The following is an 18,532-nucleotide window of genomic DNA, read 5'->3' on the forward strand; positions in this document are numbered from 1 at the left end:
CCAAGTAAAAATACTATATAAACATTAAAAGAAATTAAAAAAACATATTATAATGTGGCCGAAGTAATTAAAACAATTTAAAATCTTAAAATATAAATAACCCCAATAAAATTTCAATCCAGTCCCGCTTGAATAAATAGGTGCGTTTTCAGCTCACGGCGAAAAGTCCGAAGATCAGGCACTTGACGTAAACCAGGGGGAAGTTCATTCCAAAGCGTAGGAGCTCCAACGGAGAAGGCCCTTCCCCTGGGGGCCGCCAGCCGACATTGCTTGGCGGACGGCACCCTGAGAAGGCCCTCTCTGTGTGAGCGTATGGGTCGGTGGGAGGCAAAAGGTAACAGCAGGCGGTCCCGTAAGTACCCGGGTCCTAAGCCATGGAGCGCTTTAAAGGTGGTAACCAGAATCTTGAAGCGCACCCGAAAGACCACAGGAAGCCAGTGCAAACTACGCAGGATTGGTGTTACATGGGAGCAACGAGTTGCTCCACTATTACCCGCAGCTGCATTCTGGACTAACTGCAGCCTCCGGGTGCACTTCAAGGCAGCCCCATGTAGAGAGCATTGCAATAGTCCAAGCGGGAAGTGACAAGGGCATGAGTGACCGTGCATAAGGCATCCCGGTCAAGAAAGGCGCAACTGGCGCACCAAGCGTGCTGGTGGAAGGCCCTCTTGGAGACGGCCGCCAAATGATCGTCAAGCGACAGTCGCCCATCCAAGAGGACACCCAAGTTGCGCACCCTCTCCGTTGGGGCCAATAACTCGCCCCACAGCCAGCTGCGGCTGCAGCTGACTGTGCGGTGCCGGCATCCACAGCCACTCCGTCTTGGAGGATTGAGCTTGAGTCTGTTTCTCCCCATCCAGACCCGTACGGCTTCCAGACACGGGACAGCACTTGACAACCGTTGGGGTGGTCCGGGGTGGAAAAATACAGCTGAGTATCATCAGCGTACAGATGATAACTCACCCGAAACCACTGATGACCTCACCCAGCGGCTTCATGTAGATGTTGAACAGGAGGCGAGAGAATCGACCCTGAGGCACCCACAAGTAAGGTGTCTCGCGGTCGACCTCTGCCCCCTGTCAACACCGTCTGCGACCGGTCGGAGAGATAGGAGGAGAACCACCGATAAGCGGTGCCTCCACTCCCAACCCCTCCAACGGTGCAGCAGGATACCATGGTCGATGGTATCAAGCGCTGAGAGATCTAATAGGACCAGGGCAGAGGAACAACCCCTATCCTGGCCCTCCAGAGGTCATCCACCAACGCGACCAAAGCTGTCTCCGTGCTGTGACGGACCGGGCGGACTGGAACGGGTCTAGATAGACGGCTTCATCCAGGTACCGGGGAAGCTGCCATGCAACCACACTCTCTACAACCTTCGCCACAAAGCGAAGGTTGGAGACTGGACGGTAATTTCCCAAAATAGCTGGGTCCAGGGAAGGCTTCTTGAGGAGGGGTCTCACCACCGCCTCTTTCAAAGCAGCGGGGAAAACCCCTTCCATCAAAGAAGCATTTATAATTCCCTGGAGCCAGCCTCATGTCACTTCCTGAGTAGCCAGCACCAGCCAGGAAGGACACGGGTCCAGTAAACATGTGCATGTAGCCTCCCCAGTAACCTGTCCACGTCCTCGGGAGCCACAGTCTCAAACTCATCCCAAACAACCTCAACAAGACGTGCCTCTGGCATCCCACTTGGATCATCGCAATTTTGGTCTAAACTATCCCAAAGCTGAATGATTTTATCGTATAGATAACCGTTAAACTCCTCAGCACGTCCCTGTAGGGGGTCATCCCGCCCCTCCAGATGAAGGAGGGAGCGAGTCACCCGGAACAGGGCGGCCGGGCGGTTATCTGCCGATGCAATGAGGGTGGAAACGTAAGAACGTTTCGCCTCCCTCATTGCCACTAGGTAGGTCTTAGTAAAAGATCTCACTAGTGTCCAATCAGCCTCGGAACAGTAGACCTCCAGGTACTCTCTAGGCGTCTTCTCCGGCGTTTCATCTCCCTCAGCTCCTCAGAGAACCAAGGAGCCAAGTGAGATCTACACCGGGTCAGAGGCCGCAAAGGCACGACACGGTCCAAAGCCCCAGCCGCGGCCCGCTCCCAGGCCGCAACTCGTTCTTCAGTCGTGCCGTGGGCAAGATCCCAAGCTCCGTCCGGAACCTCTCAGGGTCCATCAGGCGCCTGGGACGGAACCAACGCATTACCAGGATCATATATGCAAAAGATGTCCAAGGGCATCTGCAGAGTTTCAATAAAATTAATATGGCATCAAAGATTATACCCTGTTTCCCCCAAAATAAGACATCCTCTGATAATAAGCCTAGGCTTTTGAGTGCATGGCAATAAGGCCAAGCACTTATTTTAGGATTCAAAAAAATATAAGACAGGGTCTTATTTTCGGGAAAACATGATACAGTTGAAGTCTTGTGCCCTTTTTGCCATGAGTTGCACACAAAATAGGGCATAGCTTTGATTGAATGGTCATGGTGCTCATCTTTTTTTCCCCTCCCTTCTCCTTGCTGTAGATGCCTCCAGTGACAAGTTTCTTGTATTAGGTTCTGGGAGTGGGGGGGAAAGTAACTTTTCATTTAAACCAACAATAGAATGGAATTTTTGTTTCTTGTTGCTCCCTAGTTATGTGCTATCCCTAAGCAAAGGTTGTTAATTGGCATCTGAACCTTTCCCTGGCTTCCCAAGATTTTTTATCCATGTTTAACAGAATAACAGAAGGGACTTTGGAGCCTTTCTTGAATACTATGTTCAGTTCTGGGCACCAATCTTTAAGGATTCAAAGTTGTTGGGGACAGGTTCAGAAAAAGGATATGAAGATAAATCAGGGACCAGAAATCAAAGTCTATGAAGAGACACTGAAGAAGCTGGATATTCCTTGAAGAGAGACTGAAAGGTTGGATATGATGACATCAGTGATTGGATTCAAGTAATTTAACAACCGGTTCTCTGCCCTAATGTTTTCTTAAAACAACCAGTTTGTCAAACTGCTCAGAAAGTTAACAACCGGTTCTCCCGAAGTGGTGCGAACTGGCTGAATCCCACCACTGGATGACATGCAGGAGACCACGAATCACCTCATTCTAGATTGCATAATATGGAACAGATTTAACAAGAGCGATTCCTACAGAATATTAAACCATTTTTAAAAAATCCTAACCGTAACAGAAGTTCTCAATATATCTAACTAATAACATTATATCTTTTATTGGGTGGCTTCACACAGATCTTAAAATTGCTTTATGTATGGGATGTTTTAACTTGAGACTCGTGCACTAAGCTGGGGTTGGATTCAATGAGTAAATGGCTTTTCCAGCTCTATGATTATATGTCTCTCTTAATACAAAAATACATTGTAAGGTATTACATGATTTGTAGAAGCAATACAGGGCATTATCAACAACACATCACCATAATTTTCTCTCTCTCATTGCAGGAACGAATATGTGCAATTAACACATTGACAGCTTTTTCAGAAATGGTTTGTTATTGCTTTATTACTAGGTTAAAAGAAAGTGAGAGTGGCCCAAACTCACTAATCTGATTTTTGTGGCCAAGGTAGAACTAGAATTCATGTTTCTCTGCTCTTAATCTAACACCTTAAGCACTAAAGTGACTCTCTTAGTAAATCTAGCCAATCTATATCAAATGGAATGGGATGTGATGGGATGGGATGGGATGGGATGGGATGGGATGGGATGGGATAGGATAGGATAGGATAGGATAGGATAGGATAGGATAGGATAGGATAAGATAGGATAACTTTATTGTCACTTTGAATGTGTACTAATTGGCATACATTAAAATGAATTTGTGCTGCATATTGAATTATATGATGCAAATAATCTTCCTTACCAAGAATCTTTTATTCCTACTTTTGTAATAATCTGCTTAATGCCTGTTTCTATATTGCAAGTTCAATTCTTTGAAAAGTTGTATCTGTTATCTGTTTATTTACATCTCTGTAAATGTTCCTATAGATAATTTGAAATGAAATTATAATATAGTCATAAAGGTTGACTCTACTATTTTGCATTGGGTTACCTTTATTATAGTTGCTAAAGGAAGGAGGCTTTATGACTACATCTTGAAAATAACTAGTGAGGCAACCTATCTTTGCCTAGCTGACCTAATGCAACTGGAACTGATGAGCAAATGTGATTTGTGGCTGGAAAATTCAAACAGAACTGTTCAGTTAATAAATTTGAAATAATTGCCTGTGGCTGCTCTAAGATAAAATAAAAGGTTAATTAATTAGAGCTACCAGATCTCAGGTTCCTAGATAAGAGTAAAGAGCTTTGCTAGATTTTTCCAACTCAGTTCTAGAAGCCTAATTTAGTTGTTGGAGAATAATTGATTGTTGACTGAAGGGGCACTGGAAGGAATAGCATTTCAGTAGAAAGTAAAAAGTAGAGAGTAGAAAGTAAAACGAGGTGGCTGGATGGAGTCACTGAAGCAGTAGGCATGAGTTTAAATGGACTCCAGAGGATGGTAGAGGACAGGAAGGCCTGGAGGAATGTTGTCCATGGGGTCGCGATGGGTCAGACACGACTTCGCAAGTAACAACAAGAAAGTCAGAGAAGCCAGCTGGAAGAAGGCATAAAGACCAGAGCTTGCTGCAGATCATGTTTTCAAGCAGGTAAAAAAGGGGATTCAAACAGTGGTACAACAAAAAGGTAAACTTTCACAAGTAGAAACAAAAAAGGGGATATTCAGCCAAAGAAATACATCTGTACAGCAGATATTCCTGGCTGTGAGTCTTTAAGGTAAACAGGAGGGAAATCTGCTCTGAAAGGGAAACCAGTTTAATCAAAAACCCTATTCCTGTGATGGCGAACCAGAGGTGGCACGCAGAGCCCTCTCTGTGGGCATGCATGCCATCACCCCAGCTCAGCCAGCTGGTCGTTGGGTTTTTGAGATGTGCATGCACGCCAGCCAGCTGGTTGTTGGGTCTGGCATGCGCACGCATGCACGTTCCAGATTGGGCACTCTATGCCTAAAAGGTTGGCCATCACTGCCCTATTCCAATGAGACCAAACAATCAGCTGTGTTTCTACCAGTATAGAGGATTTGTTCTGATGGGATATCTGAGGTCTTCTTACATCTTCTTTAAATCTAAGTACCAATGCTTTTAAAAAGAAAGATATGAAGAATAGCTATAATACTTCTTTCTTCCTTTTTAGGTGGAAGTAAGACTTTTTAAAAGTAAAAAGTAAACACCGTTTACTTTAATTAAATTAAATTAAATTAATTAAAGTAAAGTAAACATCGTTAGGTCTGGGTTACCAGAGCTTTTAAAATTCAAATAGTACCACATCCTTTAGATCTGTAGCTAAATTCCTTCAAGTAAGACATGTTTTATCTGCTTCTATTTTATGCACTGAATAATACTAAAATCAGGTCTTAGGGCTATATTAACACCTCAGCAAAATTAAATGCTGCCATCTTCAAATATTCAGGATGAATGATACCAGCCAGCTACAGAAACAGGAACCATTTAAATTAACACAAAAATATCTTATAAATAATTACAGTATTAATATAGATTAGAAACAGTGAAATGAGAAGGAATTTAAAACATCACATGCATGCTGACAGTTATGTATTTACAATCTACAGGAGCATAGCAGGAACTAGATTGAGTAGGAATACACATAGATGAGGGGTTTTTTTGCAATCTAGTTTGCTCTTAGAGGTTCTGAAAATGAATGGCAAATGTTTTCCAGAAATCAAAGAAAACATTAGATCAATGTGTTTTTCAATCGTGGCTACTTTACGATGTGTGTCGATTCCCATGCCTGTCAGTGTGACTAACCACAAATATAATGAGGAAGGCAAAGAAGACAGGCATGGAGGTAAACAGGTTTCCTTCATAGTCAGTAAAACACTGTTCTATTTCCCATGAAATTCATGATATTGTTCTAGAGGTAAAACAAAAACAACAACACCCCTTTTCTTAGAATTGTGAAGAGTAAAGGAACACAGTTAACTCCAAGATTCCAAATTAAACACCATCAAGGATATGAACTCTTGATTTGGCTGCTTTAAATTAAAGAATAATCAGCTTGATCTTGTATTTAAAGTTTCTGACCATCAATTGTTTGTTCTCATATCAAACTGAGTAAAATTCAGTAAGTTTGGCGGTAGATCTCCAGCTGTATAATAATACTTTCTTGACTAATTTTAATTATGGTATGTAGCTATACTCTGTCTCAACGGTTAGAGACCAGCGTAAAAAAATGGAAGATTTTGGTTTACTAAACACTTTTTAGAATAAATGATTAAAAATAAAAGCAAAAAAAAACCAAAACCCTGCACGCTGAGCCTATAAAACATTTTAGACTGAAAACTGAACAGTAGTTTTAGAATTCCAATTTTTAAAAACATATTGTGAATGCCCATTATTCTGAAATCAGACCCAAAATTCATGTTATATTATCTGAAGATTTAACTTGGGACTGCTCACCATTTTCATCATGTATTCTATTTCTATAAAATATTTCTATATTTTGTGGGTGGCATCTGTTTTCCTTTCTTGCCCTTTCCAGAAAAACATGCACAGTCCATTTTGAATTTTGCAGAAAATATCCTTAATTTATCAAGTCTTTAGTGGTAGTCCTCGACTTACGACCACAACTGAGCCCAAAATTTCTGTTTCTAAATGAGATATTTGCTAAGTGAGTTTTACCCCATTTAAAAACCTTTCTTGCCACAGTTGTTAAGCAAATCACTTCAGTTATTAACTTAGTAACACAGTTGTTAAGTGAATCTGGCTTCCATATTGACTTTTCTTGTCAGAAGGTCGCAAACAGTGATCACGTGACCCTGGGATAACACAATCAGCATAAGTATGAGTCAGTTACCAAGCATCTGAATTTTGATCATGTGACTATGAAGATGCTGCAACAGTCCTAAGTGTAAAAAATGGTCATGTCACTTTTATCAGTGCCGTTGTAACTTTGAACAGCCACTAAGTGAACTGTTGTAAGTTGTACCTATATTTATAGATCCTGTACAAATTTATATAAAAATCTTTGTTATTGGCAATTGGATGATTTGTTCATAGCTGTTGATCTGTAACTTATACATTATTTCTCTGAGAATATTTCATAGTCTAAAGATGAATCAGACTAAAATATAAAGGGGAGAAAGTAACAGAGAAAGGGGAGAGGAATGATGGGAGAAAAAGGTAAAGTTAAAAGCCTGAAGAAAAGTGCTCTTCAAAAATATTGATGTTTGGTTTATTAAAGAGTTGGCCTAATACAATTAGATAATTAGACAAAATAATACAACTGAACGTTTCCAGAAATATTTCACAAGAAGAGTCCTCCACTCCTCTGCTCGCAATAAAATACCTTATGCCACCAGACTTGAAATGTTGGGCTTAGAAAATTTAGAACTACGCCACCTTCGGTATGACCTTAGCATAGCTCATAGAATCATCTGCTACAATGTCCTACCTGTCAATCACTACTTCAGCTTCAACCACAACAATACACGAGCACACAATAGATACAAACTTAAGGTAAACCGCACTAAACTCGATTATAGAAAATATGACTTCAGCAACAGAGTGGTCAATGCCTGGAATGCACTACCTGACTCTGTGGTTTCATCCCCAAACCCCAAAAATGTTAACCTTAGACTGGCTACTGTTGACCTCACCCCATTTCTAAGAGGTCTGTAAGGGGCGTGCATAAGAGCACCAGTGTGCCTACTGTTGCTGTCCTAATGTTCCTTTTAATTGTATTCATTTTATGTATTCAATTCATACTTATACTTATATAATCGAATACGTACTCAACAAATAAGTAAATAAAATAAAGACTTTGTGAAAAATATGAGTTTTGAAGAAGATACATATATGAGTGTGAAAAAAATGTGATAGCACAATGCCTATGTTCAAGGAGAGAATAGCAGCAGTGGAAGTTGAGAATGAGTCATGCCGGAAAGTAAAAGGTTTTTAAGTAGTTGAGAGTGGTGCAGCGAAGGCTACAGCCAAGGATATCATGAAAATTGAAAGTCAAAATTTAGTGTAAGTCAAAGCTACAAAAAACTGAACGTAAGGAATGATATTTTCATTATTAATCACATATCTAATTCACATTCAATTCAAATTCAAACCTTTATTTTAAGTGCACAACATATGTACAATGAGATTGGTTGAGCTCCCTCAGTGCACCCCCACAACACAAAACAACTCACAGTGAAGACAGAAAATCCCTAACTCAATAAATCATATTAACACCCAGTCCTATTGCACCAGTGTGAACATGTTACACGTTGTGCCAGCCCTGCAAGTCCATCGTACTACGTAGTTATGATGTTATTTTTCATTCCGGAGTCTGACAGCCCACAGATAAAAACTGTTCTTCAGTCTGTTTGTGCGGCTGACTATACTTCGATATCTCCTTCCCAATGGTAGGAGGGTAAAGAAGTGCTGACCAGGGTGTCAGTCGTCCCTGAGGATTTTCCTCACTAGTACTCAATAGTAATATCTACTATTACTTTCCTTGGAACTGTTCACACAGATATGTACTCTTACACCATGATGCAGGCAATGTTGATGGGCTTTCCTATGCCTCCATCTTTACAAGATTCTGACTGAACCAAGTTATGCATATGATTCCTGCTTTGAACCATAGTACCAATTTTCAAAGTGTTTGAAATGGCCTCTGGTACTCATAAAAAAGAGGCCCAAGAGCAATATAATGCCCAAGGATTACAGGTTGCCTACTCTACTTCTAGTTAGACCCACAGTTGAATCAATATAGAACAGTACTTGTTTATTTGTGCTGCGTATGGAAGAAGGAAGCGAGATGGTGGAAACAATATCGGAGATGGCAAAGGAATATGGGTCATATAGAAGGATTAGACATGATTAGTACAGTAGAAGAGAAGAAGGAAAGGAATGGTAAAGATCAAGAAGGAAATTAAAGGCAATGCTGGAGGACAACTGGGATGTATTAAAACAAGTTTGATATTGCCACTGAAGGAGACAAGGTCCTTAGGCAGACATTAGAACAAAGGAGAAGGGATGTCATAGTAGTACACTTCTACTATTTATTTGATTAAGTGGGTAGAGCTTAAATGCGTGGGCACTTCTTGGGTACAAATTTAATTCTATTTTTGTCATCCCATCAATTCTAAGCAATATGATTCTTTCTTATATTATACTCTGGTTTCCAAATTTATAGAAAATCAACAACCTGTTGTCTTTACCAGCCATCCAATGGGAAATGCAAATTCATTGCTGTTCTAAAGGCCATATTATTTTTGCAATCAAGGATTGCATGCAACACAAATTACCCATGCTTGGTGAAAACTAATACAGTATATGACATTCTACCAACACAAATGGAGAGACACCAAGCAGATTCTACATGTATTAGTTCTCGTGAACAGAAAAGGCTCCATTTCTTCTGTTTTTAAATACCCACTAAACTATGAAAGCTGCATATCTCTTATTTAGTGGCTCAGGCAGAAAAATAACCATTGAATTCAAATTTCTACAAAGTAATAGTAAACAATGAGGGATCCACCTGGGAAGCAGAGTCAAAGAAAGAATCCTTCCCACATAAACTGCCATCTTTTAAATGCTATTGAATGCTACAGTGTTTGATTCCTGTAGTATAGAAAATGCTAATAGATATTGTCAAATAATTGTATAGTGTTAAACATTTGAAAGGTATATCACATTCCCAGGAATAGCTTATATAATCCATTCTTTATAAGTAAAACATGCTAATTTGTTTACCATTCCAACAGTGAAATTTTTAAAGGCAAAAAATAATATATTACTGAAGGTATTTAAAAGTTAAGTTACATCAAGGTGTAAAAGATAATGCCCAATAAAATAAGCAAACGATAGTATTAAACAGCAAAATTGTGAAAGGAGAACTTTTACTTCAGCAGTTTTTAAATTCTATGCTCTTAGTATCTGCATCCAAACATGTAGTGTTTAGATGTTTCAATGCATATATAGAGTTGGGAATTATCTTGTTCTTCTGAAGAGTTAGCTGTTGTTATATGCATTTTCTAAATGTTTATTAAAATTAATTCCTAACAGATATATAACATGCACAATTTCACAGTAGTAGACTAGTGAAGGTAATACAAATTAATCAGCGATATACTTACAGTTGCATTTTTTCTGCACAAATCTAAGCTTACATGCTGTTCGGTAGGTGGACAAACGGATACGATCCAGATCTTGAGCCCCTAATGGTGGAGAAGTATAAGTGCTAAGATATATATGTTCTGTGCCTAAATCTCACCCAACAATATTCACATAAGTTTTCTCTAGGATATTTTAGAGCATTTTATTACCTACACAGTTAATTTTGGGTAAAAGGTTTTACCAAAGAGGAAGTTTCAATTTATCACATTGAAAGCCAGATAGTTTTATTAAATAAATACATTGCCAGATTCCCGATACGATCAAACCACAGGCAAACAATATAAAGCAAATACCAAACAGCTGAGTTCCAATACAGGAAAAGTTCTTAAAATTAACAGTTTAGTTCACATAAAAAGCTCTTTTGTCCTAGTGATTTCATGGACAATTCCTACAGGGTTTTATTTGATTGATTGATTGACTGATTGCCATGGTCCGCATGAAGGCGGACATGGCATGGCAAGCTGAGCTTAATAAACACACACAAACAGTTCAGTGGAAGTTTAATGTATTGATTATGACAGGGAAAGATTATCTTTCTGCAACCAAGGGCAACAGTTATTATTTTTCAGCAACCATGAGCTAAGACAGGGATATGACACCATTACCCAAGTGCTAAGCTTTTATTTCTAGGTACTTTGAAAGTTAATTTTTATCAGTAATGGACACAGAGAATTAATGCACCTGTTCCTTTAATTCTCTTCCGAGTATAAGCAGGAAATCCTACGGTCATAATTTTGTGGTTCACTCTCCCAAAGAATTTGGTAAATATTTTGGGAGGCATCAAAAAAGGCTTCTGCTGTTAACAGTGAATTGCCCTTTCCTGATTTATATAAACCAAGCTAGAAAAGCAGTCAGTTGTATATGTTAGCATCAAGTGTGACTCAGTATCTTTGCTTGACTGAAGCTGATACGTTATCTTTAAACAAGATATGACCTACTTACGGTCTTTGGATAAATTTGTTTATGACATTCATTGGAGAATACAGATTGCAAGAGGACTCTGCCTGAGCACTTACTATGTTCTAATTCATCCAGTCTATTTGTAACATTGAAGCAGAGGTGATCTTAATCTGGGGAACTCTGAGAAAAAGACAGGGGTGTGTGTGGAAAAGACCCACTGCTCTACTCTGCAAGCAGAAAACTGTTTTTTATTACAAATAGGCTAAAATAATTCTCCAAGGCAGGGATCTCCAACCTTAGAAACTTTAAGACTTGTGGACTTCAACTCCCAGAATCCTTATAAGTCTTAAAGTTTCCAAGGTTGGAGACCCCTGCTCCAAGGTAAAATCAAACAGCTTCAGTCTTATGATTCAAAAATACTGCTTACTGTTTTCAGAATATAAAGAAATATGTTTTGGTTATGATAAAATAATGAAATGTAATTAGCAAAATGAGAGCATTTCATCGGTTAGCCCATCAGCAAGAAGATTTTATTGAAAAGATTAGGCTTGGTCTAAAACACTGGTTGAGGAAGTCATTCCTAAAGTAATTCCAATTTAGGAAGGCTGAACCTTTTTTGTTGTGGTGGTTTATCATCTAACTTGAAGAAATTTCTATTTCTATTATTGGGGTGACCCTACAAAGCAGGAAGTCCTCAAAATGTGCTTTCCATGGTAATACGAACAATTTTAGAATGCTAAATGCAAGAATAAATTTATGATTTTTATTGGTCAATACTTTCAATATGGTAGATATATTAAGTCACAGATCTCCGAGGAGATCATGAGGTTATTATCAAAGTTTAGAATGTGATAACATATAAAAACAAGACATCCATCAAAGACTCTGACAGCAAATATATATTCTTTAAAGTAAAAAAAAATCTGTTTTGGTATTATAACTAGAACACAGAGAAGGAATGTTGATGGTCTTCTATTTTAATTTCCATATTGGGAGGGAGGAAAACAGAGGGTTTTTTCCCTCACTCTTCATTGCCACTAACAAAACTTTTACTTATTTTTTCTCTTTCATCTGCAAAATACTCTAGACAAGTTCCTTTTATCAACCAACTGCTTCAGTGCAATCTGTGGCTGGCAAAAATTGTCCTGAACTATTCAGTGTTTCATCCTGGGAATTTACTTTAATCACTGGTCAGGTTGTCAAACACATAAAAAACCATTTTGGCGAAGCCCAGGTTTTTTTCTTTTTTTAATGTCATGTTAACTATTGAATATTACTAAGTTTGCCTTTTGCTTTTTAAAATATTTCTGGGCTTTTAAATTTTTGTTTTAGCATAGTTCTACTTAATTTCTTGTCAAATATAATAATTTATTTTTCAAAGGATTGAATCTTTTGATGGACTTCCATCATCATCATCATCATCATCATCATCATCATCATCATTATTATTATTATTATTATTATTCCACAAGTATTAATTGGGTTGTTAACAATGGGACTGAGTAATAGTAATACAGAGCTTCAAGATTTGTTTGAAGGCGCAATCCATCATATTGGTAAATCCTAAAATGCAGTTGAAGTGCATCTACAAAACAAGTAACATAGCTTTGGATTTTTCTATATATAGGTATGTTTTATATACTGTATTATAATACTATTTTATTTGGACTTTGCTTGTGGCTGATGAGAGCAGAAGTCTAAAATGCTTAGATGGCTTTAGTTTGCTGACCAGGTGCATTGTGAAGGATCCAGCTCAACTTCAAGTTAAAGTATCTTAAGTAGGGTGCCCAGCACACTGAATTTGAAGGCAAAATGGTCCTTTGGAGTGTGTGGCATTTGTTTGCATTTCTTCTGCTATTGCATAATGTCCTTCAATGGCACCACACGATTCCGGGAAAAGACACATTCAGGTTAAGAACTCCAGACAGCTGCTACATGTATGATTCCTTATAGTTCAAAAACCTTTTGTTGCTTTTCAGCCTGAAGCATTGCACAGTTTTAATATTAATGTCAACATCATACTGTTTCAATTCTACCCACAAAATAAAATGCCAAACAACATTTATATTCTGGCAAACTTTTAAACATATTCAAAATTAAGAAACTAAAAATGTAATTTAAGAAACCCAGAAAAGTATCAGTGAGTTGCTTGGGATTGAACAATCCAGAACAAATAACATACATTACATGGAACAAGATACACATGAGATTATACAGAATTAGAACAGCCTTTGACTTTGGTTTCTAAGCATTGGGGAAAATTCAGTCCCAACAAATTGGGTCAGCATCCATTGAAGAAATGGAATTACAGTGAGAAAATATATTTGAGTTTCAGTATGGTTGTTGGTGAGAAACAATGGCTTTGATTGTTCACATTACTTTTCTCCCAAAGAAAGAATACTAGAGATATTTAGCCCTATGTCTGCATTGAAATAATAAAAAAGCAGCATTTTGTCAATTAAATGTAATTTCCTTTTCCTGCTTTGTGTTGAAAATTCTTACTTTGTAGAACAAATTGCCTATAGCCCAGGGCAAAAATCCATGTAATATTTATCATGGGTATACTCTATCTTGTTGGCCTTTTGCAAGATATCTAACATCTGTTGGAAAAACAACAGAACAAAATATAACATGCCATAGCACTTACGCATTTCTGCAAACAGCTGCCTCCTTTCTGCCATGGTAGCGCCTCTTTTCCCACAATCTTCAATCATTCTAAGCAAAAAAAAATAAAATTAAACATATCTTCAGAACCATTTGCAAACTGTGGACATAAAATATATGAAAAGTTCCAGTGCACTGTTTTTCCAATTCTATATTCTATATTTATTTATTTATTTGATTTCTATAGCCTCCCATCTCAACATATGACTAGAGAGCAGACAACATAAAACATAAAAACAATTAAAGTTATTAAAACAATAAAAAATAAATATATATGGCACCAAGTAAATGTGTTATTATGGATGTTAATATAGTCTGGAAATGGGGGCCAGTCTAAATATCGGGCTGACTTTGCAACTAATCATAATGTTTAAAGCCCTTTGAAACTTTTAGACGAAATTATATTGAAATGTGTTCACCATTGGGAAACAAAAGGAAGAACATATAGCTCAGCTTCAGTTTAATTTCAGTTCAGTTTAGTGTAGAGTGTCTTGTGGAAGAAAAATCCATACCTTCCATTAATGGATTATAAACTTCAGATTATAAATTTCAGTCTGATTCCCTTCGTGCATTTCTTTTAACAATCAACATTTATCTACCAGCTGTTTTTTCAGCTATACCTTTAACACCAATTCTTGGATAATATCAGAGAATTGTTCTGTGTTCTTTCATAAGGTTTCTTATAATTGAAAAGTGCTAGCAGCATCTGTTTGCTCTACACATAGTTGAAGTACATAGTGTGTGGCAGGAAAAAAGAGCTGCTAGTTTACATCAAGTGTGATAATTCAATAACTGTGTTCAATTTTTGCCTTGCAAGGAGAAGAAGAAGGAGGGGGAGGGGGAGGAAAAAGAGAAGAAGGAAAAGAAGGGATTTAAAAATATTTATTTGATTAAACTCTATTGATGATGGCAAACATTATTTCTATTGATAAAAACAGGTTTTTCTTTTTATTTCACTATAAATAATGAAAAATATTAAATGTTATAATTTGATCCATAATCAAATTATGTTTATTTTACTTTATTGTTTCTGTTGGGGGCTTCTTGTGTGAGAAATATTTTAACTGTTGGCCCTTATTATTTTTCTGATTTAAACTTCCCCCAGAGTCGATTAATATCTTTTTTATAATAATATACACGTTCCTACATATTAACGTTTTTTTCCTCTAGTAGGGTTAAAAACAATTTTAAAGGAGACCAGCAAGAGCAGAGAAAGGCTGGGCCATTTGTCAAAGCTAACATTGATTTTAACATCAGATAAAGTGATATTATACTGGAGATCTGAAAATCATGTATTTTTCTGTTTTGAAGCAATTGGTTTGGACAATATAATACATTATGAATCTACAATAATATGTGTCTATTTATACCCCCTTCATCCATGCATCCAACAGTGATTAATACAACAGAAACTAGAAACAGAAAAATATTTATTTTGGCTTCAGCTGTTGTGGAATACTGGAATATTTAGTGAATATACTACACAAATTTCTCTGTAATATTCCAAGTATCTATATTAGACAAACGGAGATGTATAATAATTCACATGCTAAGTCAAATTTTATTCATTAAATTAAATTAATAAGTTCTGTCAACTGTAAGTATAACATCATGGTCAGAATAATTAACGAAGTTAACCAACAATATATTAAGGATTTGGTGATATTGGACATCAATTATATTCCTTCAAAATAGCTGGATTTCCTACAGATCCATCTTCCAAAATAGGCAAATACTTATTTTACAGATATGAATAGAATAGAATAGAATAGAATAGAATAGAATAGAATAGAATAGAATAGAATTTTATTGGCCAAGTGTGATTGGACACACAAGGAATTTGTCTTGGTGCATATGCTCTCAGTGTACATAAAAGAAAAGATACGTTCATCAAGCTACAACATTTACAACACAATTGATGGTCAATATATCAATATAAATCATAAGGATTTCCAGCAACAAGTTATAGTCATACAGTCATAAGTGGAAAGAGATTGGTGATGGGAACTATGAGACGATTAACAGTAGTGCAGATTCAGTAAATAGTCTGACAGTGTTGATGGAATTATTTGTTTAGCAGAGTGATGGCCTTTGGGAAAAAAATGTTCTTGTGTCATTCTAAACGCCTATTAATTTAAAATTAAAAATATAAAATAAAAGCCAATTTAAAACCAGTAATTTAAAATTTAAAATTTAGCTCAGCCCTGCACAATTAAATAAATGTGTTTTAAGCCCACGGAAGGTCCGGAGGTCCAGCTGGCGAGACCGGGGTAGTTCATTCCAGAGGGTGGGGCCCCACAGAAGGCCCTTCCTGGGCGTCGCCAGACGACATTGCCGCGCTGACGGCACCCTGAGGAGACCCTCTCTGTGAGGCGCCGGGTCGGTGAGAGATATTCGGTAGCAGTAGGCGGTCCCGTAGTAACCCGGCCCAATGCCATGGGCGCTTTAAAGGTGGTCACCAACACCTTGAAGCGCACCCGAAAGCCACAGGTAGCCAGTGCAGCCTGCGCAGGATGGGTGTTATCACGGGAGCCACGGGGCTCCATCTATCACCAGCGCAGCCGCATTCTGGACTAACTGCAGCCTCGGATGCCCTTCAAGGGGAGCCCCATGTAGAGAGCATTGCAGTAATCCAGGCGCGGCGTCACGAGTGCGTGGTGACCGTGCATAGGGCATCCCGGTCCAGAAAGGGGTGCAACTGGCGTACCAGGCGAACCTGGTAGAACGCTCTCCTGGAGACGGCCGTCAAATGATCTTCTAGAGACAGCCGTTCATCCAGGAGGGCGCCTAAGTTGCGGACCCCTTCCATCGGTGCCAATGACTCGCCACCGGTGGTCAGCCGCGGTTAGCTGACTGTGCGGGATGCCGGCATCCACAGCCACTCTGTCTTGGAGGATTGAGCTTGAGCCTATTTCTCCCCATCCAGACCCGTCGGCCTCCAGGCACCGGGACAGCACTTGAAAGCTTCGTTGGGGTGGTCCGGTGTGAAAAGTACAGCTGGGTGTCATCCGCATACAGCTGGTACTTCACACGAAACCACTGATGATCTCACCCAGCGGCTTCATGTAGATGTTGAACAGGAGGCGAGAGGATCGACCCTGCGGCACCCACAAGTGAGGCGCCTCGGGGCCGACCTCTGCCCCGTCAACACCGACTGCGACGGTCGGAGAGATAGGAGGAGAACCACCGATAGCGGTGCCTCCACTCCCAATCCCTCCAACCGCGCAGCAGGATACCATGGTCGATGGTATCGAAAGCCGCTGAGAGGTCTAATAGGACCAGGGCAGAGGAGCAACCCCTATCCCTGGCCCTCCAGAGATCATCCACCAACGCGACCAAAGCCGTCTCCGTGCTGTAGCCGGGCGAAAACCGGACTGGAGCAGGTCTAGATAGACAGTTTCATCCAGGTGCAAGGGAAATTGATATGCCACCATACTCTCTACAACCTTCGCATGAGCGGGTTGGAGACCGGACGATAATTACCTAAAACAGCCGGGTCCAGGGCGGCTTCTTAAGGAGGGCCTCACCACCGCCTCTTTCAAGGCAGGCGGGAAGACACCCTCCACCAAAGAAGCGGTCGTAATCGCCTGGAGCCAGCCTCGTGTCACCTCTCGGGTGGCCAGCACCAGCCAAGAGGGGCACGGGTCCAGTAAACACGTGGGGGCATTCAACCTACCCAACAACCTGTCCATGTCCTCGGAGCCACAGGGCCAAACTCATCCCAAACAATGTCACCAAGACCGCCCTCGAGCATCTCACCCGCATCACCGCAATCTTGGTCCAGACCATCCCGAAGCTGAACGATTTTATCGTATAGATAACCGTTAAACTCCTCAGCACGTCCCTGCAGCGGGTCGTCCGCTCCCCTGGTGTAGGAGGGAGCGAGTCACCCAAACAGGGCGGCTGGGCGGTTATCTGCCGATGCAATGAGGAGGCGTAGCTACGCCTCGCTTCCCTCAATGCCACTAGGTAAGTCCTAGTATAGGACTTCACTAGTGTCGATCAGCTTCGAGCAGCTAGACCTCCAGGAACTCTCTAGGCGTCTTCTCCGGCGTTTCATCCTCTCAGCTCCTCGGAGAACCAAGGGCGGTTGGGACCTGCGCCGGGTCAGAGGCCGCAAAGGCACGACACGGTCTAAGGCCCCGCGCGGCCCGTTCCCAGGCAACAAGTTCCTCAGCCGAGCCGTGAGCCAGACCCTCAGGAAATGGCCCAAGCTCCGTCCGGAACCCATCCGGGTCCATCAGGCGCCTGGGGCGGAACCAACGTGTCGGCTCCGCCTCCCTGCGGTGGTGAATGGCGGTCAGAAAGTCCAGGCGAAGAAGAGTGATCTGACCATGACAAAGGTTCAATGACTATTTCCTTTAAGTCCAGATCTCTCAACCACTGACTAGAGAAAAATCAAATCCAGAGTGCCACCCCAATGTGAGTAGGGCCATCAACTACTTGAGTCAGGTCCAAGGCCGTCATGGAAGCCATGAACTCCCGAGCTGCCGTCGATGGCGAGCCGGAAGATGGCAAGTTAAAGTCCCCATGACTAAAAGTCTGGGGTCTCAACTACCACCCAGCCAGCATCTCCAGAAGCTCGGGCAGGGCGGCTGTCACGCAGCAAGGAGCCAGGTACGTGATCAGCAAACCCATCTGACACCTCGACCCCATCTCACAAGAGGATTCGCACCCGGCAATCTGAGGTACAGTGGTCTCCCTCGGCTCTAGACTCTCTCTAATCACAACCGCCACCCCCCCACCCCTACCCTGGGCCCTCGGCTGATGGAACGC

The 18,532-nt window shown here is 40.4% G+C and overlaps 1 protein-coding gene across 17 annotated transcripts in view; it reads right to left on the minus strand.

Moving 5' to 3' along the window:
* The window catches only part of DTNA (dystrobrevin alpha), a 195,291-nt gene that overhangs the window by 65,707 nt on the left and 111,052 nt on the right, over positions 1 to 18,532 (minus strand). For 16 of the 17 annotated variants that reach the window (XM_058175919.1, XM_058175917.1, XM_058175914.1 and 13 more), the window contains 2 exons: positions 13,740 to 13,807; positions 10,153 to 10,233 (listed from right to left, as the gene is read on the minus strand). In XM_058175919.1, the coding sequence (XP_058031902.1) occupies positions 10,153 to 10,233; positions 13,740 to 13,806 (148 nt within the window). In that variant the 5' untranslated portion in view covers position 13,807. Of the gene's footprint in view, positions 1 to 10,152; positions 10,234 to 13,739; positions 13,808 to 18,532 lie in introns of those variants that run through there. The other variant, XM_058175925.1, reaches the window with a different exon arrangement.

Source organism: Ahaetulla prasina, chromosome 3 (genome assembly GCF_028640845.1).
Source record: "Ahaetulla prasina isolate Xishuangbanna chromosome 3, ASM2864084v1, whole genome shotgun sequence".
NCBI classification, from domain to species: domain Eukaryota; kingdom Metazoa; phylum Chordata; class Lepidosauria; order Squamata; family Colubridae; genus Ahaetulla; species Ahaetulla prasina.